This window comes from Orbicella faveolata, unplaced genomic scaffold (assembly GCF_042242905.1).
Source record: "Orbicella faveolata isolate gen_17 unplaced genomic scaffold, um_ofav_v1 contig_35, whole genome shotgun sequence".
NCBI lineage: Eukaryota > Metazoa > Cnidaria > Anthozoa > Scleractinia > Merulinidae > Orbicella > Orbicella faveolata.
Genome location: NW_028301564.1, coordinates 21,278,861 through 21,302,114, shown reverse-complemented (window position 1 = coordinate 21,302,114; position 23,254 = coordinate 21,278,861). Strand labels below are relative to the sequence as shown.

Sequence of the window (23,254 nt, the reverse complement as noted above, 5' to 3'; positions counted from 1 at the left end):
GATCTTCAGGATTGTCTTGTAAATTGTAAATTTCATTGTAGCTAATAACTCATTTTTATTCGAAAACAACCATTGCAGTTATATTTTTAACCTACTACTCATTTGTTTTGAGTTAAATTTATAATTTAAAACACTGCAGGTAACTCGCTGTCGCTTATGGAATATTGATTTCAAACAATTGCAAAAACAGGAAGATTATTAGCTTACACTATGTCGATGTTATAGCTGACGCAGAAGACGCGCAAATTAGCCTCCATTCTCTTAAGAAAAAGGTTTCTTTGACGGAAATATTTTACACTGCCTGCTGATGTAAGAGTCTAATGCTGCGACGAGACTTAAGTTTTGTTGTCGTGTATGGAAACTGCTTTGGTAGACTGCTTCAAAAGTGATCAAAGTGTTTAGCATTTCTAAACCAATATATAGTAATTCTATTTTTATCTATGGCGATACTTCCCGTACTGGAGCCTGATATATCCTTTTTTATCTTAGTGTAACTTAATTTAGCTACATTCACATAGTTCAGGTTTCGTCTATGACGTGAAACGCACGCCAAATTGATGTTTCCAAGTTATTCATAGAACGTCTGTTGGAGTTTGCATTAAATTAACGCTGACGGGCAGGTGAATATCCATTATATCTTCCGGTGAATATACAAGATGGTGAAGGCAACGTAGGCTGTTGTCTTACAAAGTTAAAAAAAAAACAAAACCATCGGACAAAGAAAGATGAACAACTGCAGCATTGTTGATTTTGAGGTTCAATCAACTTGTTCTAATGTCGTTTCCACTTCGCTCACATCAGTTATTTCCTTCGTTAGTGTTTCCGCATTTGTCGGCAACATTCTAGTGACGGCAGTCTTTCTCATAAACACCACTATCAGAACCAGCACAAACTACTTCATCGTCAATATGGCAGTTTCTGATTTACTCTCCGCTTTCACCAACTGGCCACTGTACGTCATGGATGGGATGCTTTCAAGGAAACATGTGATCGACGATCCGATGGCTACAATTCTGTGCAAGCTGGGATTGTATTCCAGGGCTGTATCGCAGGCTGTGTCAATTCTTAGCCTCGAACTGATCGTCCTTGACAGATTCGTTGCTATTGTACTCCCCTTCCAGTCTATAAGGATAACAAGACGCCTGCGAGCAGTTTTAATGTTATTCTCATGGATCTTTCCACTTTCGACTCTTTTTCCGTACGTCTGGTTTGCAAAGATCGTGCAGGAAGGTCGTCAAACCTTTTGTAAATTTTCATCCTCGTGGAACACGATGGAGCTCTCCACATTCTATACTGTCGGGTTCTTAGTATTTTACTTCATACCATTTATTTTGATAACTGTACTTTATTCCAAAATCATGAAATGTTTAAAACAACGAAGACCGATGGATCAAACTCGGCAAAACACTATAAGAATTCAGAATAGGCAGCAGAACCAGATTGTCATGAAAGTCTTCATCTCTATTGTCGTTGCCTTTTTCCTCTGTTGGACTCCACTCTGTGTCTATATAGTGCTTGTAGTGGTCTTCCCTTCGCTGTTTGCTAAAGATACATGTCAGTTATTTTTAGGTTTGTTTTACTACGTTTTTCCATCTTTAAGCGCAGCGATTAATCCTGTGATTCTTTTCGTATCCAGCTCACGATTCTCGAGTTTACTGAAAGAGATGTTTACGAGTTTGTTCTGTAAGCGTTGTTGCAGAAGTGGGCGGATATCAGCGCAAAGACAAATTATTGATTTACAAGTAGTTCAACCCTGAAAATAAAGTTGCGCTCAAAAATGAAACCGTCGCAGGCCTAAAACCCCCTCGATTTAAGTAACAGAAAGCAAATTGAGCAGAAAAGTGGTGTTGCATCGTACCGTTAATACTTTTTTAGGGGTTTCTTATGTTTGTATGCTCTGCCCCATTAGCAAAGGCAAATTTGGATAAATAAAATTCCAACTCAATGACTTGTTCTTTCTCGTTTGGTATTTTTTTTTTATTACCCTGCGATCAGTAAAGCTGTGGATCATTAACGCCATCGATCCATCCTTTTTTTTTTTTATAAGACATTAAATTGCATTTATAAAATCAAAATTTTAAGGGTTAACTGTCTACCAACTCTGCAGGCTCGATCGCGCTTTTAAAACTGACAAATACTTAGCTTGATAGGTAGGGGGTTCATAAATCAAGCATTGAGCATTGTTGGATGTTTTAAGGTTTGAAATGACAGTTGAACAGATCCCTACAGGTACTCGCGTGACATTTTTCGCACCACTCTTGAGTTCTCACGCTAATTTATGACGCGATAAAAGAAATCGGAAAGTTTGAATTGAAGGCGTCCTTCAACGGATATCTGTCAAAACACCATTTGGGCATTTATTCCGAATGGCGGTCAAAATTTTGAGTTGTTGTTTCTTTTCGCCTCAAAGTTATTGATTTGTTGCCTACCTAAACGCGTGGCTGCGTTAACTAAACGGAATCAGAGCTTTAAAAAGCTGTGCTTCGGGACAATAATTCACAGCCTTAGTCTTACAAAGAAATATGAGCTGAATAATAAACTTGAATTACTTGGTGTGTTTACGAAAAGCTTGATACATATTTCACCTGTTATTATACGCAAGATAGTTTGGCAAATGACACGTCGATTTCCTTTCCTTTTCTAATTGTTCCTCGTACTACATATAGTAAAAAACAAAAAAGATATTTGTGTTCACGAACAAAAAGCGGATAATGATAGCGGGGGTGGCTTTTGTGAGGATTGAACAATGAAGATTCCGCCGCCTTCACTGGCAAATGTTCTACAGTTCGAACTATAGTAAATTTGTTATTGGTAAGCACTCTTCTAAAGGTTTCTATGTTAAGTTATTTCGTACGGGCATTCGCCTGAAAATGATTGTCTAACGAAGTTGGCAGGATTTCGCTAAGTGGGAGATATTTGTGTTCAGTGCACTATAGCCTTGTTTACCAAGTGCTAATGGATATAGGAGGTGTTTAGCTGCTCGTCCAACCCAACAACGGAAGCATCGAATGCATGAAACGAATTACGATTTCATTTTATGCTGTCAGAGCCATTTCTACTTTAACAGTGCTGACTGTAATCACCTTTTACTAACGCCATTAGGCGCCATTCACTTTCTTGAAACAAGTTCTGCTATTGCTTGAAACGTGAACTTCACTAACTCGTTAAAATGGTTTAGTTGCATGATGAAAATTAAAGCTGAGTGTGAGTAGCGCTTGAGAGCTAGCGCTAGTTCAGTTCTACCTAAACCAGAAAGAGAGCGTTTCGCTATCAAAACTAAGGATGTCTTCACATTTAATAACCTCTCTATAGAGTCTCTTTGCAATGATATATAGTTCGTTTTCATAGCAACAGCAGTAATAGAAAAAGGTACATGCGCATACAATGTGAAGCAAGCCGGTCGAAGCGCCGGCTGGGTTTTTGCCAGTCCTAGAGCTTCCAATATCCTTAGAAACATTCACATCGGTTAGTTGCTACACCTTCCGCTCTTAATTCTTCACCTCAGTCGGTTCCAGTTCATCCTCCTTTTCAGCAGTCTTGCCATCTTCGAATGACGCATTCAAGTCAAGCTTGTTCTCCTGCTCAGCATTCTCGTTATCTTGTTCGGACGACTCGGCCAAATCTTGCTTGCTCCTCTTGCTCATCGCTCTCGTCGTCTTTGAATAACTCATCAATGTCAAGCTTGTACTCCAGTTGTTCATTATCCACTTCATGTTCCAACTCATTTAGATCTAGCTTGTTCTCTTTCTCACTCTTCTCTTCATTCTCCAAGTCAGTCACATTTAATTCATTTTCGTCCTCAGTTTCCAACTCTGTCTCCAGTCCCTTCCCTGCCCTGTCCATACTGCTCGACCTCTCGGCTTACAACACCTCCTTCCCCTGCCCAGTCATCAACTCATTCTCCTGCTTACCAGCAACGGCTTTATTAAAGGAGCCGCTTGGACCAGTTTGTCCACCAAGATTTTAACGTCTCTTTGACGATGACGGCGGCGTGTCCACCAAGTTTCACTACAAATGAGCAAACGATCGATTAATTAAACAAACAAAAAGGGCCTATATTGTTTTCTGTTTGATTTTAAGATAAACTAATTTCTCGTTGCAGAGCGAGCCCCGAGGAGTTGGGAAGAAGCTGCTGTGTGTGTGTAGTGAAAAGAGGTATAATCTTCCTCTGTCGTTGTAATTTCTTTTCTTCTCTTTTTGCTCGCGGATAACGCCACTGAATTTTAGCATTACAGTGGAACTTCGCCTTACGGCCACATAATATGTTTGCCTGAAAAAATAGCTTTAGAAATCCTGCCAGACAGTCCATACAAGTCAATCATGCCCAACAAGACCTGCTCACCGAGGCAAGACAGTTTTTGCTAACCAGCATTAAAACCAATCACGTGAATAATATATTTTTAAAAGCTTGCAAAGGTTAGCTAAGGGTGGTCAATCGTTGAGCAATACTTACAGGTCAGTTCATAATTATGTATTTTGCAGTTTATATTGAATTGAACGAAGAATCTAGTTTAGATGAATGCATGTAAACAATTACATTTGTTTTCCTACGTAAAACAGCCAAATGGTACTCACCTAAAGTCAACGGTTTCAACTCTCAAACTGACTCCCTTGATGCAGCCCGCAGCAAGTCAATTCAGTGATCAGGTATATGGTACATCTTTTTAAAGCTTTTTAAAGTGACTGATATTTTCAGCCAGTAGTTATATTTTTTCGGACGGTTTAGCATATACGTATATACTTCCACACCTTATCACGTAATGTCACAATATTGGTACCACACAAGGCCTAAGCATTAGTGAAGAAGTTGCGGTCATCCCCATGGCATAATATATAGTTTACCGTGGTAAAGATGTAACCTGTTAGAAACACTGTTAATTTTACCTTTAAGTGTCTATGATTTAAAAATTGCCCGGTAATACCTTCAGCGAGCCTATGCAACCTGTTGATAACACCCTTAGTCTTAGCTCGGCGAATCATTCACCCGTTTTTATATTACAAGTTCTTAGACTATGTATCTCTCTTATGTCGTGAAGATGAGAGTAATTTGTTCACCTGTGATTGGGCCTTTGTGTGATACCGATATTGTAGCTTCAGTTTTAGCATCAGTTGATAAAGAGTTGTCGTATTGATCGAGAGATAAAAAGCTCTACAGAAAAACAACCTGTACACGAAGAGCGCACGGAAGTGCTGAATTGTTTCTTATAGAAACTAACGTTTTCTTATGTCCATTTCGCTACCCAAATAAAGTGAGTAAGAAATACATATACCATAATATGTATAAATTGTTTCTGTTTATTCCCTGGAGGAAACTGCAAATCAGTTCCCTTCTGATGATGATAAGCGTCACTGCCAACAAAAAATTCAAACGAAAAAGTGATGATCAGCGGATGGTAAGCCGGTTATTGCAAAGTTAACTTGAATTACGTCAGTAGCTACGTATGCCACCAAGTAGAAACCAGTCATAATAAAAGCGCCCCTAATCGTTGCCAAGCGTATTCAGGCTTAATATGACTGTTTTGTTCTAACCGAATTCTCCCTTCTTATTGCAGGTCTCTGACCTTTCCAACAGGAGCCCAACTTAAATTAATCGACGAACCCCTTGCCCTAATTAAACTTTACCTGCAAAGAAACCGCCTTTTGCCATATTCTCTGTTTTGAATATATCATTGATTTCGTCGCAAACTGCATTAACCGTGTGTCTATGATACAGACCTCTCATGCCGTGTAGAAAGAATGATAAACATGCATCACAAGTATAATGCCAAGAGCACGCTTCATTTTGAACTAACGTTTTCCTGCACAACCCAAAAGTAATGTCGCATTAAAAAACAATACCACAATCTTGCTTTTGAAGGTTTGAGCTTGTATATTTGTCTGCACTGGAACGTCTTTTCGTTGTGTTTCAGTGAAGAAACGGTTGCGTGCTAGCCCAAATAGCTATTGTTAGTTCAGCCACTTCAGTCAGTTGACGCTTTGATGCCGCGAACGAGCGATGCAAACGTTAAATATAAATTTATCAGTAAAAGTTGCCGCGATGTGTCATCAAGTTTAGTGCATGTCTTCTCGCAATTGTTGAGTCACTGAAATATAAGTGCGCTGTGACGTTCACACTATATGAGATACTGAACCATTAAAATTTCTACTCAAAATATGTCTGTGCTTGAATTATTACGGGGTTCTAAAGGCTGAAGTTCCCCATCCGCTCTCTTAGTCTTGATACATTTCAGGTCATGATCGCTATACATGTACATACAATCTTGGCCAAAATTCCTTGGAACACTTGACAAAATACCAACTGGTGCCACATTGTTTTGAAGTGGGAAGTCATTATTTAATTTGCCGGGCTCCTTCTTGCCCCCTCCACCCAAAAAACAACAACAACAACAAAAAACAAAAACAAAAACAAACAAAACAAAACAATGCTGGAATAGTGGCTTTACTTTGGATGAATCAACATCAACATTGTGTTGTGGGCTCTTTGCTTGATGAGGGCCGCAGGTCATGCAGTAATAAAAATATATCCACCTTATAAAGCTTTGGACTACAGTGCATCAGTGAATGATAAGTTATTGTTTTTATTCATAACTGTTGTTCTTGACAAAGCAGCTAACGAGGGAACTGTTTGTGGTGAGCTTTTACATACCGCGAAAGGTCACAAAGTTTCATGAGCTCCACCTCTGAAAAAAAAACTTTACCGGTCGACGTCAACTCTTGAAGTAAAGCCGGTGTGGATACTGCTTTTTGTATAGCGTAGAGTGCCTATACTGTTTATGTTTTATAAGATTATCGAAGCTGAAATTTGCGAAATTTTAAAGTACCCCTATGATCAAATTCTCGATATCCATTTTTTTTTCACATTTTCTACACAATAGGTCTTTTCTAGACATCTTGCCAGATTTCAAATTATTGCGAACATTAGAAATTACGTTTTTTGAACCTTTGTTTCCGAGAATTTACGGCCGCCATTAATTTTCCCTGCTCCAAGGCTTGGTTGAGAATGGGAGTACATGACGTCATTTACTCAAAAATACCACTCAGGTTGAAATTATAATAACAATTATAATAACCATCACGGATGGTATTCCGTAAAAGTTTCAGCCTGAATATTTTAAACTCGGGGTTCATTTTTAATGGCTTATTCCTCTAGACTACGTTGCTGGCTTACATTGTTTTCCTAGTTTTATTAAGAAGTCTCTGTTGATGCAAAGAAAGCTTTTGTGCATCACCAAAAATACTACAAATCGTTCAAGCGCGGTTTCGGCATCATCACTACGAGCCTGTTACTAGGCTGGGCTTTCTTCGAGAGTATATTAATGGAAAAGTTTGTTATCAAGGCAGGGAGAGGGTCTATTGCACGAGTTTGTTATTGGGGAAACGGAGGTGGGAGGATGTGTTTCAATGTTGGGTTTGGAGGGGATGTTGCGCCTAAACTAATTGACTGAGTACGACATTATTAAACACTCAACGTTAAAAATTTAAAAACATCCTAAACAGAATACAGACTAATACATAAAGCAGCGTCAAAATTTCCAAGAAGAAATTTTAAAAATTGGCGGTCCAATTTCACGTTCTGTAGAATGCACAGAACGTGGTCATTTCACGTTGCTGTTTGGCAAAGAAAGGCAAAGAAAGGCAAAGAAATGAGCAATGAATTATACTTGTAACGCACACGCACACGTGCACGTACACAACAATTGTACTCTTTGCCGTTGCCGTTGTTGTTTGTTTATTAAACTCTCTAAAACCGAATGAACGGCCAAAAAATGAAGAGCTAAACGAGCACAACGCAAACCTGTGCAATGAAACTTCTTTTGAAAATCAGATCTTAAAATGACAATTCACTACATTTCACGCTATTTCATCTCAGGTAGTTTCGAAAAAGTCGCTTTGGCTCTTCACGCATCGTGCTAGTAACATCCTAGGAAGAACTGGGTACCAGGGGTTACCGTGGATGTAAGGCCTATATGGTGGATCCACTCTCTTACCTTGATCTTCTCTTGTTATTATCATCTGTGTAATACCCTACCCTGGGTATTGTTATAAATAAGTTACGGGGAATCGCTCTGGGTGGGAGAGTGGTACGCCAACCTCTTCACTTTCGTGGCCTCGATTATATTAGAGTGATGGGATGGAACGCGTGTAAATTATTTTACACTGTCACTTGCAGAATCCCTAGGGTATCTATTACCACTACAAATTGCGTCCGCATAGTTATCGTAAACGATATATGTATATTTTTAATTTTACAAGTTAAACATTGACACGATATTGTCGTTATGATTTTGTTGAGTCAATCAATCATCCCAGTGTGCAGTAATTTTACAATTAGGGACTTTACCGTAATTATCAAGATAGGGGATTCTAAAACGGGATTAGGGCGGGAGGACAAAGCGTCAAGTAATACACCGTGAAAGGGTGGGTGGGGGACCAACTAAGTAGACGCCATACAGCTCAGGGTCAAATTCACCATCTATCAGCATTCCTCAAAATGACATGAAAATATTCCAAGCCCTTTGTTTCTAGATCTGTTTTCCGTGGCGTCAAATCTAGACAGTGGATAGTTCAACATACACACAACAGAAAAGTGTCTCCGAATTTGCCTCCACTTTTTTTAATCCTCTTTCGAAAATGTTCCGTAACTTTTCACTGCAACTGAATATGGCAAAACGCACTTGTAGCTTTCAAAAGGTGATTCGGACGTTCGTATTTAGAGGATGTGAAAAATGTGGCAATTCATTTTATTTCAAAATTGTTGGTATAGCTTGATAACCAGCTCTGTAAGCTTCAATTTAATTTAGGGGAAAAGGCATTTACAGTTTAAACAGGGTAACCTTAACATAACACTCTTTTATCATATAGACACGAGAGTTTCACTGAAATAACACCAGTTGTGAAATCCATACGAAGTTACATCCGGTGACCGATTTGCGTTTTTTCCATATCGCCACTTGCGAGGATACTGATGACGATCGACGTCATTTCCCGTTTTTTTTCTGTTGTGTTAAAAACGATATTTTGTTGACTCGCTGCGCTCGTCTGTAAAATATTATTTTTTACTTAATTTTTATTTTCAGGTGGTAAAAATAATATTGTCGAGGAAAAGGTTGTTGTTATTCATCGTGGTAGATGCAATAATAACGTGTATTATCGTTTGTCTCACGATGTAGTCACTGAGATGTAGATCGCGACGTTTCGACTGCTTACTGCTAGTCTTCTTCAGGCGATAAGGTCGACTGATTGCACGGTATCATTTTTATCACAAAGGTCGGCTGTGATTGGTGCATTTCGATCCTCCTATTGTTCCGTTGTTCGGGCGAGTAGCTGTTCCCTCAGTGGTCCGCTGTTGTACCGTTCTCCTGTTGTTGTGTTTCTTGATCGTGGATATCCATGCTTCAGGAATTTCAATTCCACTATCCCTGTTGATGTTGTTAGGGTGAAGTCTTATGTGAATAGCTTCCTTGACCCTACGTGTGTACCAGTGAGGATCTCGATCAATAAACTTGACCTCATTCTAGATAGGATAGTGGCCGGTCTCGTGGGTGTGTTCAGAAACGGCGGAGGTCTCGGTCCGGCGAGTCGTATATCCCTGTCGTGTTCTTTGATCTCTCCTGCATAGATCTCCCTGTTTCCCCGATGTAGACTTTGCCGCACTCACAGGGAATCCTGTAGTCAACACCATCTTGTTTAGCCGGGTTGACGGTGTCCTTTGGTCGCACTAAGTGTGACCGAAGTGTCGTGTCGGACTTAAAGACGGTGCGAATGCCTTGTTGTTCTAGGCAGCGGCGGAGAGACTCCGAAACTCCTTGGACATAAGGTGAAACGGCGGTGGATTTAAATTTCGCGACAGGCTCTCTTCTTGGAGTTGTTCGTGCCTTTGTGATCTTCTGTACAAAAGAGGAGGGATATCCGTTAGAAACAAGTACAGATGACAGATGTTTCTTCTCTCCAGCGATCACTGATGGTTTGGTCACGAGACGTTTAGCCCGGTCGTACAGGCACTTCACAATACCGCGCTTTACTGACTGAGGGTGGTGTGAATCATACGCTAGGTACTGGAAGTACATAGATCTTAATACGAAATCCAAGAGGTCCGCGATTTGAACTGGTGTAAGTGTCGTGCGGTCAGCCAGGCCTGCATCGTTCTCCATTTCTTGTAGCGCGGCTTGTACGGCGCCCTCGATCGGTACGTTGGTAAACAGTGGCTCTACGTCGAAAGACACCATGATCTCGTGGTCCTGGATCTCTTCACTGGCGATGGTGGAGGCGAAGTCAGTTGAGTTCTTCACTGTGAAGTTCGAGTTACCTGCAAGAGGAGATAATACGTTAGCCAAGAAAGCAGACAGGTCGTATGCAAAGGTGTTGACACACGACACAATTGGCAAATCCACCGCCGTTTTACCTTATGTCCAAGGAGTTTCGGAGTCTCTCCGCCGCTGCCTAGAACAACAAGGCATTCGCACCGTCTTTAAGTCCGACACGACACTTCGGTCACACTTAGTGCGACCAAAGGACACCGTCAACCCGGCTAAACAAGATGGTGTTGACTACAGGATTCCCTGTGAGTGCGGCAAAGTCTACATCGGGGAAACAGGGAGATCTATGCAGGAGAGATCAAAGAACACGACAGGGATATACGACTCGCCGGACCGAGACCTCCGCCGTTTCTGAACACACCCACGAGACCGGCCACTATCCTATCTAGAATGAGGTCAAGTTTATTGATCGAGATCCTCACTGGTACACACGTAGGGTCAAGGAAGCTATTCACATAAGACTTCACCCTAACAACATCAACAGGGATAGTGGAATTGAAATTCCTGAAGCATGGATATCCACGATCAAGAAACACAACAACAGGAGAACGGTACAACAGCGGACCACTGAGGGAACAGCTACTCGCCCGAACAACGGAACAATAGGAGGATCGAAATGCACCAATCACAGCCGACCTTTGTGATATAAATGATACCGTGCAATCAGTCGACCTTATCGCCTGAAGAAGACTAGCAGTAAGCAGTCGAAACGTCGCGATCTACATCTCAGTGACTACATCGTGAGACAAACGATAATACACGTTATTATTGCATCTACCACGATGAATAACAACAACCTTTTCCTCGACAATATTATTTTTACCACCTGAAAATAAAAATTCAAATCTTCGGTCTGCCGTGTAATATCCTGAAACACATCAAAGAAGTAGGCACAAAAACAGGCTGTAGTATTGTTTAAATTTAGGTACTATCACAATATGTACATCCCATTCAACCAATTCTTGAGAAAAAGTTAAACTTTCACCTTGAAAATTAACCGTAGCTCGCTGCACATGTTCAAACAAAGAAACTTAAAATGCCTGCCAGACCAAGTTAAGTGAAACCATATTCCAAAGCTTTCTTTCAGGACTATGTCGACGACGCTTTATCAGCTGTAGCATTCATCACAAGAAAAATCATATTTGTTTATACACCACGCCATTGTTTGGACATTCAATAACCTTGCATTTAACGTACGTGTAACTCATGTATCATTTTTTTTTTCCTTTTTTGTTTTGCAAAGTTATGAGATCCACGGGTTCGAGTTTCCGTAGCTGGTGTTAAATACTTAGCTTTGTCGACATGAATAATACGTCCTGACCTTTGCCAAATATTTTCCCGCGCGGCCCTCCCACTCAGTCAATATTAGGGAGCTTGGGCAAATCACGCTGGCAACGGCAGTGAGAACGTCACCAAACAAAAGGTTTAATGAGCAGCACATTCGCTATGCACGTGTGTTATAAATCCTTGTACATATCGCAGCCGTCCTCTGCAAAAAAACAACGTGAAATGACCAAGTTCTACGTATAAGGCTTATTTTTCGTATTTCCTTTTCGATTTCATCCCTAGCATTACATATTTGGTTTGTGCAGGTTTTTAGACCGATTAGCCTACTTAACAGTACACTGTTCACGGCGCTCTATTTTCTCGTATTTTCATTCGATCGTTGAACGCGCGAATAGAATCGCCAGAGAACTGGATGCCAGCGTCAAACGGGAAACTAGACGGGGTTCTTCGTTTGGCTCGCTTCGCTCACCTTCCCGCTTTCACCCCCACGTACTTCATGATCAGGCTTGCTTCGCTCGCTTTTTCTTTGGCGTGCGTTGAAAAACAGAGAGGCCGTGAAAAGCGTAGCTTAACTGATCTAGATAATAGCGAAATTCGAACGTCAGTTATAAATCCATTTTTTACTGGGGTACATAGAACGGAACAAAAGCAAAGAGTTCAAAGCTCACAAGATTGCCTTACGATACCAACGTGACTGCCGTTACGTAATATGAAAAAGATGCTATAGATTGCTCTCCATATTTCACCCAGGAACTCCTTCTTCACTCCAAACTGAAATGCTCATACATATTATGTGACTGGTTTGGATTTTTCAAAGAGATGTTATCCCAACGTTAATATGAACGACTGTCACCTCCCGTTTGAGCTTGGTCGGGCAAGCTGCTTCATGGTTAGAAAATTGCTATGTCCTCAGACCAAGAACTGAATGTGCAGAAGGAAACCTGTACTACAGAGGATCTGTTCTGTGGAACAAGATTCCCTCGGAAATCAGACACCTGCCTAGTTTAGAAGTGTTTAAAACCTCACTGAATGGGAAAGTTTATTTTTAGTGCACTATAAATTAAAGAAAGTTTTGTTACACTGGATTTTATTGTACGCTAGTTAAATAGTTCGTTAGTTAATGTAATATAATGTAATGTTAGTTAGTTGATGTTTTCCTGTTAATATAGTTAATTCACTTTTTGTAATTTTTCACACGACTCCCAGGGAGACCATTTTTATGATAATATTTCGTGTTTTAATATAGATTGATTGATTGATTGATTGATTGATTGACCGTACATATACAAAATTACACAAAGTTTTGTCACAATATTTATCTACAATATTGACTAAGCTTTTCGTTAAAAAGAATAGCTTTGATTGATATCGTCGCACCCATAGCAATGAATTATGATGTAAAGGTTTTTCGTATCAATAATTCTCCCTTCATTTGAATGTACGCTTTTGAACGACCTTATATTACTTATAGTCCAGATTAAGACCTTCAAGATTGTAAAACGTTTTGCCTAACAGCCCTTCATTACCTTGAAACTGGAATCAACCATTCAAGAGAATTTAGCATTTGATGACGGGCATACCAAAATTGATATTCGTGATATGACATCTTCACGGTCGATTTTTTTTTTCTTTTTTCTTTTTTCGTAGCAAGAAAACAGTGGCGTACTGATATTCAACTTAATGGAATTTTGATTTCAGTTTGATTGTATTTTCCAAAATATCAGTGAAATGATTTGTTCTTGCTTCTAGCGAATTTCTATTTAAAAGCTAGAACGTGGAAACTAACATGATATTGCACAAGTGATATCCTTTCTGTCATGACAATGGCATGAATTAACGGATCGCTTGCGGGGGCTGCTATAAGAACCGATTTTAAAATAAGGAGCGATTTCCTTCCTCTACTGAATTGATCATTGCTTCTCAGTTTGTCATTAGGTCAGAAATTGTATTTCGCACGGCAAGCATGTTCAGCTGATGTTCAACAAAGGAACAAACAAACAAAAAAAAAACAAAGAAGCGACAGGTATATATGAATGCTAAATATATACTAAACGCGTTTCAAACTAGCTAAAACTTAAGGATGATTGATAAAAATCAAGAAAATACCCTTCGGAGCTTTTTTTTTTTTCGATATTTTGATTTTATTATTATTATTATTATTATTATTATTATTATTATTATTTTGATTATTTTGATTATTTGCAAATGCTTGCGATGCCTGGGTACGGCAGGCAAAATTCGATCACATATTAAGCTCTGCACAACTAAATGAGTATGTTTTCTTTTGTCCACGACATGTGTAAAAGATAATTTTAGTACTTTTGTTGTGGCTTTTTATTAATCAACAGTGCTCAACCTTTTGGAAAAAGATAATTAATTTTCAGAAGAGTAGCTATAAAACCTATTTATTATCGAACTGCAACAAATATCAAGTACAAATCATGATGCAGCGATATTGTAGCTATTTGTACAGTAGAAAAGCTGCTTGACGGGTCAGCGCACGTCACGAAACCTGTCGAATTCTCCCTATTTCGCTGGCAGATTTATTGACTAGAGAAGTTGAACAATAAATCTCTTATTAGATGTTTTGATGTGTGATATCGGTATATGTTTGTACGAGTTGTGCCGTATTTTGACGAGCCCGTAGCCGGGCCAACACATCTAATAAGATATATTTACTTTCAGAGTTTGCCAATTTTGACGTCAGTGACGTGCGGTGACGTGAGCAATTCTTCAAGGCGTTCTCCGAGATTATTTGAAATAGAACAGACATCACGTTTTATTGAAATCTGATCATGGACAACAACGCTAGTTTCGACGCTCTTGACGGTCGCCCAAAGTGTTTCCAAATCGTCACATCAACGCTTACAGCAGTTATTACCTTTGTCAGTTTTTCGGCGTTTGTCGGTAACATTTTGGTTACCATAGCCTTTTTCAAGAACGCCACTCTCAGAACGTGCCCAAACTACTTCATCGTCAACATGGCAGTTTCCGATTTATTTTCCTCCTTGACTATCTGGCCGCTGTACGCTACTGAAGGGATGCTTTCAAAGAAACACCTGATTGACGAACCAATGGCTACGGTAGTGTGCAAACTGGGACAATATTCCAGGTCTGTTTCTCAGTTGGTTTCAATTGTGAGCCTTGTGTTGATTGTCGTCGAAAGGTTCATCGCCATTGTGCATCCATTTCAGGTTAAAAAATTCACAAAACGATTGCGAGCTGTTTTACTAATACTCACGTGGATCATTTCACTATTGGTTGCTATCCCTTTTATACCCTTTTCAAAAATCGTTCAACAGGGTGAACAGATGTTCTGCAGATTTGCATGGGGTAAAAAGGAACTCTCCATATACACTCCCATTGGATTTGTACTGTTCTACTGTGGGCCGCTGATAACAATAACTGTACTTTACACCAGAATCATGAAATGTCTGAGACACTCAAGACCGACAACGTGCGAAGCACAGGAAAGCACCACAATTAGAAATCGTCAACAGAATTTGACTGTCATGAGAGTCTTCATATCTATTGTGATAGTATTTTTCCTCTGCTGGACTCCACTGTGTGTCTATGTATTATTGAAAATGGTTTTTCCACCAGTGTATACCAAAGATTCATGTCTGCGAATTGCGGGGTTCTTTTTCTACATCTTTCCATCATTAGGCACGGCAATTAATCCAGTTATTCTCTTTGTGTCCAGCACAAATTTTTCTAAGGCACTGAAAGAAATGTTAAACCGGTTCAAATGCAGCTCTTCTTGCCTCAAATGTAGGCAAGGCTCAATACAAACAGACGTTATCGAGCTTACTGAGTAATGTACTATGCATTAATTCATTTCGGACGAATGTTTTAATCAAGAACTGTCTCTATAACAAACAATTGTCATAATCTGCAACCATTGCGATTAAACCTTTGATCTGTATGTTACGCATTTTTCTCAGGAGCGTCATATCGATTCTTAAATTTTACGATGGTCAAGATAGCAGGAAAGCTTTAATGCTTTGAACATAAGAAGTTGCCAATTGTGTACTTTTATTTAAAACAGAACTTGCCCGTGTGATTACGAACATTTTTTTTTTTAAGTTCAAGAGGAGGAAACTTAAACTTTGGGGAAAATGGAAGTGCTTGTTTGGTGTAATATGTAAATGAAATTAGACATCTTTTCGCTTAATTCCGTATTATATTCAAAACATACGTACGATCGACTGTCGTATGAATATATATAAATGTTTCTTGAACTTGTACGAGATCTGTTTTGGGAAAGTTTTGCTAAAGAGGATTTTAATTTTCTAATTATTTGCCACAAATGAATATGGGGACCAGGGCTGGCGCAGTTGCTAGAGCCCTCGCCTCCCACCTGTCTCATAGGTGGGTTGAGTTTGTTGTTGGTTCTCTCGTTGCTCCGAGGGTTTCTCTTCGGCTATAGCGCTACTCCGGTTCTCTTTCCTCTTGAAAAACCAGCCCTCCAAATTCCAATTCAATCAGGACAGAGGACCCTGGTGAAAACCAGCTAAGGCTGATGTGGCATCCTGTCTAAACATTTTAATTTATCTTGGGGGAGCGCAATGTTTTGAGGGAGAAGTTGAATTTCGCCGAAACTTCTTCGTTAGCGGTCCATCTTAACGGTTCGTATTGCAAGGGAACCCATCACAATTTTCCTTGTTATCTTGAGATCCGCAGTTTGCCATGTAGTTATTATATATCAATTATATATTCGCCCTTACACCATGCTGTACTTCGGAACACTGCATCCAGGTACTATACTGATAAATTTACGCAATTCTATGCCAAAGGTAGAAAAGACGTTTTTATTAAACAATTAGACTTTAATGCGTCCTCGATTCAAAAGCAAATTAACACATTTTAAGTTTTGTTAATGTGAATGAATACGTATATGATTATCATTATTACTGTACCTATTTCTGTTACTCATAAACTTTTAACTAAATACACGACCCTTCAAGTAAATATGTTGCCTTAAACCAAATCGTGTTTAATAAAGGTGGTTGCTGTTGTTTTGTTGTTGTTGTTGTTCGCACCATACTCCTAAACAGTGCTCGTTTCTTAACGAAAATCAATGATAATTCGAACGAAACCGTAATAAACTGGTCTTGAAACAAAATCTCGAGAGATAAATACAAATAAAACTGAAAAGATACATGACACGCAGTTGCGTTAGATGTTAGCGATACATACATTTGGTTTTCTTCTTTCACGACTATTATTTGGTCAGCTGCGGACGACATGCATTCACCATGTGATGGAGTTATTGCTTCTATTCAAACTTGTAGCTTTTGTTTTATTTCTTTAAGGGCATAAGCGACCCAACTGAATTTCATTATGACTTCGGAAATAAACCATGTTTCACGATGGCATGGCTTATTATATATATTATAAGGCAGCAACCTAGCGATAGGTTCTTTTGTAATGGCGGCAATATATTTTAAATTATTTTAATGTGTAAGGCAAAGTATTCAGTAAGTTTCGCGGAGAATAAAATAATAACAATAATAATATTAATAATATAACGATAAATAATAATAATTTATTATCCAACACGTTTAATATGCAAAATAATATAAAGTAGATAACTCGTTAAGAGAATGTCAAAAATCTAAAAATAAAAGTAGCAATTTACATCATCGAATATCTTGTTTTCATATTAAATTTGTTTTAAAATTATTGTTCATGGTTCCTTAGATCAGCAGAAATCCGGTATAAAAGAATGACAATAATAATAATGATCATAATAATAATAATAATAATAATGATAATAATAATAATAATAAATCAGAAGGCATGATAAACAAACTTTATTGAGTACTTTTTCATACAAACTTGAATCTTACATGAATCTGGTAAAAAAAAATTCAGAAATTCTGTTGTTCCTTAAGTTTTTCCCTAAAATAAAAATAATAACAATAACAATAATTTTTCCCTAAAATAATAATAATAATAATAATAATAATAATAATAATAAGGCACTTATATAGCGCTGTTTTCTGTTGGTTCAACAGCGCTTTCCAGATTTAAAAATTCGCTAAAAACTGAACTAAAAACTTAACATAACTTTCTAACATTGACCAAAATAAAAAAAAGTTAAAACCCTAATAAAACTCAAATAAAGCAGCTTTTCGAGTCTACGTTTAAAAATAACAAGTGATGACAGATTGGGGTAGAGGATTCCACAGCAACGGCACAGCAACGGCAAAAGAACTCCCACCATAAATTTTAATATTATAGGTTGGATTCCAAAGCAAGTTTTTGGCAGATGAACTAAGTAATGTCGAGGGATGATAGTGAGTAAGTCAGTCAATCAGATACGTAGGGGCTTGGTTGTGTAGCACTTTAAATGTAAGTAGAATGGGCCTTTTGCAATCCATGAAAATCAAATACCATCTCTCTTTTTTAATAATATTGTTTTTTCACAGTACTTGAATTTTGGAGCCAGTCTGCAGTCATGAAAGCCCGATATGACGTACACAACGTCTTGCAAATATGTCATTAGCAACAAACATACGGCTGGTGCTGCTGTCGTTGCTATTTGGCTAGTTTTTCCGATTAGAGAAAAGAATAATTTTATACGGTGTTGTTTCAAACTATAATCGTATTGTATTAACAAACTTTCAAGACAAAATTATATTCTTTTCAAAATTTCAGCCTCGGGTTTATTCCTCATATATTCTTAAAATTTCACAAATTTCAGCCTAAAAAAATATATTCTTATAAAAAATGATAATGTGTAGGCATTTCACGAAAAGAGTGAAGACCATTCATTGCATTGATGATTGCCACTTTCAATTGCCTGGCGTGACATCCAACTGCTGATTTTAGCAACTTCGAACTCCATGCTGGTTATATTATACACTATTTTGAACTCATGACTGTTCACTACCTTGTTGTTGTTGTTGTTGTTGCTCATTAGTGAACTTACTATTACGAGTAAATCAATCAATCAATCAATCAATCAATTTATTAATGTCATGGGTGGGAAGAGGTTGTCCTCGGTATCCGAGCCAGGTACTCATGTATGAAACGCATGACAAAGATGACGATAAAATAAGGGAAAATTAACACGTGGCCCAAAAACTTAGCTCAGTTGTGAAAGCTCAAATTTTCCAAGTGTAAAAGATGTAAAAGCTGACTCGAAAAGAAAAGAGTGATCGAATCTAATATGCGCAATAAAATGCCGGATTTTATAGTTACAAGGTCTGCTGCCTCGAGTTTATTGAGCATCAGGTAGGAAAAAAACGGATCACCAAAGACAATTTTCAAGTCAACTAGAACAGGAAAAGGCATTGACATCTTTTTTCCTAATACAAATCTATTAACAATTTCATTGCGAGTTAAGTTTTCAAAGGAAGCGGTAAGCCGTCAAAACCCGTCCAAATACAACAAACCAACCAAATGTCTCATATTCCAAATTTGTTAACCTCGGAGAGTTCGTGTGAAACTCAAACAAAAGTACTCAAGCCATAGCGTGTGTTAAAATACCATAAATCCTCGAATTAGCGTCCCCCCCCCCCCCTCGAATAAGCACCCCCTTCGAATAAGCGCCCCTCCTATCGGCCAGAATTCAAAATAAGCGCCCCCCTCCCCTCCCTCCATTTTGTGGACGAGTAATGAGACAACAAAGGATGTACAGTTTTTCGTCGTGTAGTATTAGATTTGTGCATTGTTTCAGTTTGTGAACACGTTAAGTTTGGAAAAAACTACGAGTACTAACGGTGCCGCGATTTAAAGTTTAGGATCAGCTTTTTAGGTCGATAAACAGCTTATGTTGTTGTTTACGCGCAGATGATGTATTAAAAAATGATCATGTCATGCCATGATTTGGAAAAAATTAAATAAACGCTCCCTCCCCCCCCCCCCCCCCACCACCCTCCTCGATTAAGCGCCCCCTTCGAGTAAGCACCCCCGTCTTCTACTAAATTTGAAATAAGCGCCCCGGGCGTCCCTGTGCTTACGGTAGCCAACTGGCTTCTCCTAGGTGTGAACATTTCGGCTACTCATGGGGTCCCCCTAGCCGCGAACATTTCGGCTTCTCAGTCCATACTGCGATTTTCAGAGGTTGCGAAATTCTGAATTGAGTAGTATACCATGACAGGCTAGTGTGTATATCGAGAACATACTCCTGACAAGTGGGATATTTCATGATATACCACGAGAGAACATTGCATAACTATCTTATACCATGCCATAGAAAATACAGTGGCCAACACAATCAATACGACATACGCGCGGTGCTTTATGGGAAGGTCGTATGTATATACCGTCGAATATACAAGGGCTTTCCTGTATTCTGATTGGCTCTATTATCTATGGCGTGGTATAAATAATGAAATTGTATTTGTAGAAATTAAAAGTAGTGTGACATCCACCCTGAAAGGAATGAGAAAGAAACAAAACGCGAAGGTCTGTAAACGACTCTCCCTGCCGAAGAGGTCACGTGGACTGTTTGTAATATTCTAGAGCCAATAAACCAGCCAACTCAACTCTATTTTAATTCAAGCGACTGACAACGTGTTTCATCCAACTGAACTACTGGAAAACTACTGGAGGAGCGGTTACACAGCTCACAACATTCTACACTCCCCCACTAAGCCATGAAAACTAGTACAATAAATCAACGACAAAACTTAGCCGCAGTTCTTAAGTGTCTCTGTCCTAATAACCTAAAAAGTCACTTAGTAACAAAATCAGCCAAGTATCGAGGGGCGTGTCTGCTCCTAGTAGGGTAACACTTCTCTGGAATGCCTTGGGTAGTTGATTGCACAGGAACAGCTGGCTCCCTTGGGGTTTCTTCCCACTGCAATTCTGGCTGTTCAGCTGCCGGCGATGCTGGAATTGGGTCTGCTGGAACCTCTTGATCAGCAATAGGCGCTTGGGGAACGCAGGATCGCTGTATAAGGTGGTCTTGATGACGTCTCAAGAGTCGGCCATCTTCTAGCTGAACTGCGAAGTAAGTTGGACCCGTTGACTCTTTCAAGATTCCAGGTAACCGCCTTGGTCCTCTTCGGAAGTTGCTTGCGTAAACTGCTTCCCCTTCCTGCATGGTGCGTTCCTTAGCGTGCCAGTCATGTGTCTGTTTCTGAGAAGCTTAGCTTTGTCGCACTTTCCTTCCGATTTCCGGGTAGACCAGGTCTAGTCTTGATCTGGGTTTCCTTCCTAGGAGTAATTCTGCAGGGGACACTCCTGTTGAAGTCTGCGGGGTGATTCTGTAACGAGCTAGAAATTCTGAAACTCGTGTCTCCACACTTCCTCCACTCATCTTCTTCATTCCCTCCTTGAATGTTTGTACCGCTCTTTCAGCCAGTCCGTTAGACGCTGGGTGGTAGGGTGCTGTTCTGCTGTGACGGATCCCGTTCTGTTTTGGAATAATTTGTTAATAATTTTATTCGATTGGAATAATTTTAAGAAGTTGCGTAGTGAAGTGAACAATGAGATCAAGAATGTAAAAAAGTCCTATTATTATGAAACTTTTGAAGCTTACAATGGAAATTCGCGCAAGACATGGGAAACTATCAATGAGGTGACACGCCGCAAATCGGATAAAGCTGCAATTAACGAGCTTGAGCTCAATGGAACGAGAATAACGAATTCGACCGAAATCGTAGAGGGCTTTAATAAATTTTTCGCAGAAATCGGTCCCGAACTGTCCAGGGATATAGAGGAAGTCGGCACCTCTTTCGATGAATATATTTACCAAACCAGCAATTGTTTTAGTTTCCAGCGTGTGACTCAATCGCACGTTTTGTCCCACCTAAATAAATTATGCAAGAGAAAGGCTACAGGTCTCGATTCTGTGTCAGCAAGACTTCTAAAAGAATGTCCGGATTTAATCTCCTGGTCACTCGCTCTGATATTCAATCAATTGATCGATACTGGTATTTTTCCTGATGAATGGAAAAATGCAAGAATCACGCCTCTTTTTAAGAAAGCAGGAAGTAGGAGTGATCCTTCTAATTATCGACCGATCTCGATTATCCCGGTTGTGGCCAAGGTTTTCGAGCGAATTATTTATGATCAGTTGTATCATTACCTAAATGAAAATAATCTTCTCAGTAGACACCAATCCGGCTTTCGCTCGCTTCATTCTACAGTTACTGCATTGATTGAAGCGACTGATAATTGGTCTTTAAACATCGATCGTGGCTTTATTAATGCCGTTGTATTTTTAGATCTTAAGAAGGCTTTCGATACTGTGGATCACTCTATTCTTCTCTCAAAATTACAAGCTTATGGTATTCAGGGTTCCACAAACCAATGGTTCTCTTCTTATTTAAAAAACCGAACCCAAACGTGTCTTGTAAACGGGAATAAATCGTCCAAAATGTTCCTTCGCTGTGGTGTTCCACAGGGAACGATTCTTGGGCCCCTTTTATTTCTATTGTATATAAATGATTTGCCTAATTGCCTCCAGCATTCCCAACCAAGGATGTACGCCGATGACACTAGTATTACTTTTGCTGGTAGTGACGTTGATGAAATAAATAGTTGTATTAATCTTGATTTGGAGAGAATTCGTGTGACGACAATTTCCGGTAGGCCGTGTGTCGCGAAAGCGATTCTCAATTTCTCAGTGGTAGCACTTGAAGTTGAAGTATTCACTGGAAACGCCTCCATCCACTTGGAGTGGGCATCCATCACAATGAGAAACATTTTTCCAAGGAACGGACCCGCATAGTCCAGGTGGAGTCGAACCCAGGGCTTATGAGGCCATTCCCAGGGATGTAGAGGGGCTTCTGGCGGTGACTTCCTGTTTTCCTGGCAGGGACTGCACTGGTGAACCTTCTGCTCTAAGTCTGCATCCATTTTTGGCCACCACACATAAACTTCTCGCCAACACCTTCACACGACAAATTCCAGGGTGTGTCTCGTGTAACTCTTCTACCACTCTTGCTCTTTCCTTAGGGGGGACCACTACTCGATTGCCCCACAGCAGACATCCATCTTGAACACTTAATTCATCTTTCCTAGTGAAGTAGGGCTTCAATGCTTCATCTGAGTTGTGATTAGGCCAACCATGCTGAACTAACTTGATTACTTGTGACAGTATTGGATCACATCTGGTGCCGGTTCTGATCTCATTCACACTCACTGGTGTTGAATTGAGGAGTTCCATTACAAACACAGTTTCTGCAGGCAAAGGTGTAGTTGAAGGACTAACCGGCAAGGGTAGTCGGCGAGGGCATCAGCATTGGCATGTTCTGGTCCTGGTTTTTACTCGATGGAGTAGTTGTATGCAGCTAGAGTCAAGGCCCAACGCTGAATTCTAGCTGCTGCCATAGGCGCTGTGGCCTTCTTCTCATTGAACAATGATTCCAATGGTTTGTGATCAGTCACTAGACTAAAATAACTGCCGCAAATGTACTGGTGAAATTTCTTCACACCGAATACCAGGGAAAGTGCTTCTCTCTCAAGATTGGAATAATTTCTTTCTGCATTGGACAGTGTCCTGGAAGCATATGCGATTAGATGTTCTGAGTCATCATCCATTCGATGCGAGAGAACAGCTCCCAAGCCATATTGTGATGCATCGCATGCCAAGGTTAACTTCTTCTGACTATCATAATGGACAAGGAGTCTAGAGGACTTCAGGAAATCCTTAGACTTCTGGAAAGCCTGCATCTGCTCTTTACCCCAAT

The 23,254-nt window shown here is 39.6% G+C and overlaps 2 protein-coding genes and 2 long non-coding RNA genes across 4 annotated transcripts; 3 read left to right on the top strand and 1 right to left on the bottom strand.

The window, feature by feature from the left end:
- Nucleotides 1–631: 631 nt before the first annotated feature.
- LOC110043997 (allatostatin-A receptor-like) lies at nt 632–1,953 on the top strand. The gene has a single exon (XM_020749508.2). The coding sequence runs from the start codon at nt 726–728 to the stop codon at nt 1,755–1,757; it is 1,032 nt and encodes a 343-aa protein (XP_020605167.2). The 5' UTR covers nt 632–725; the 3' UTR covers nt 1,758–1,953.
- Nucleotides 1,954–3,009: 1,056 nt separating this feature from the next.
- LOC149103723 (uncharacterized) lies at nt 3,010–5,018 on the bottom strand. The gene is made up of 2 exons (XR_016202039.1): nt 4,576–5,018; nt 3,010–4,008 (listed from the first exon to the last, which is right to left on the bottom strand). It is a non-coding gene; the product is annotated as an uncharacterized LOC149103723 (long non-coding RNA).
- On the top strand, nt 4,040–6,152 carry LOC149103722 (uncharacterized). Its single transcript, XR_016202040.1, has 2 exons — nt 4,040–4,647; nt 5,553–6,152. It is a non-coding gene; the product is annotated as an uncharacterized LOC149103722 (long non-coding RNA).
- Nucleotides 6,153–14,272: 8,120 nt separating this feature from the next.
- Nucleotides 14,273–16,620, top strand: LOC110044003 (QRFP-like peptide receptor). The gene has a single exon (XM_020749511.2). It carries the CDS (start codon nt 14,399–14,401, stop codon nt 15,419–15,421), a length of 1,023 nt encoding a protein of 340 aa, XP_020605170.1. The 5' UTR covers nt 14,273–14,398; the 3' UTR covers nt 15,422–16,620.
- The last annotated feature ends 6,634 nt before the right edge of the window (nt 16,621–23,254 follow it).

Bases quoted from the DNA above. Each gene is read 5' to 3' on its own strand.
- LOC110043997 (XM_020749508.2), top strand. From the start codon at position 726: ATGAACAACTGCAGCATTGTTGATTTTGAGGTTCAATCAACTTGTTCT.
- LOC110044003 (XM_020749511.2), top strand. From the start codon at position 14,399: ATGGACAACAACGCTAGTTTCGACGCTCTTGACGGTCGCCCAAAGTGT.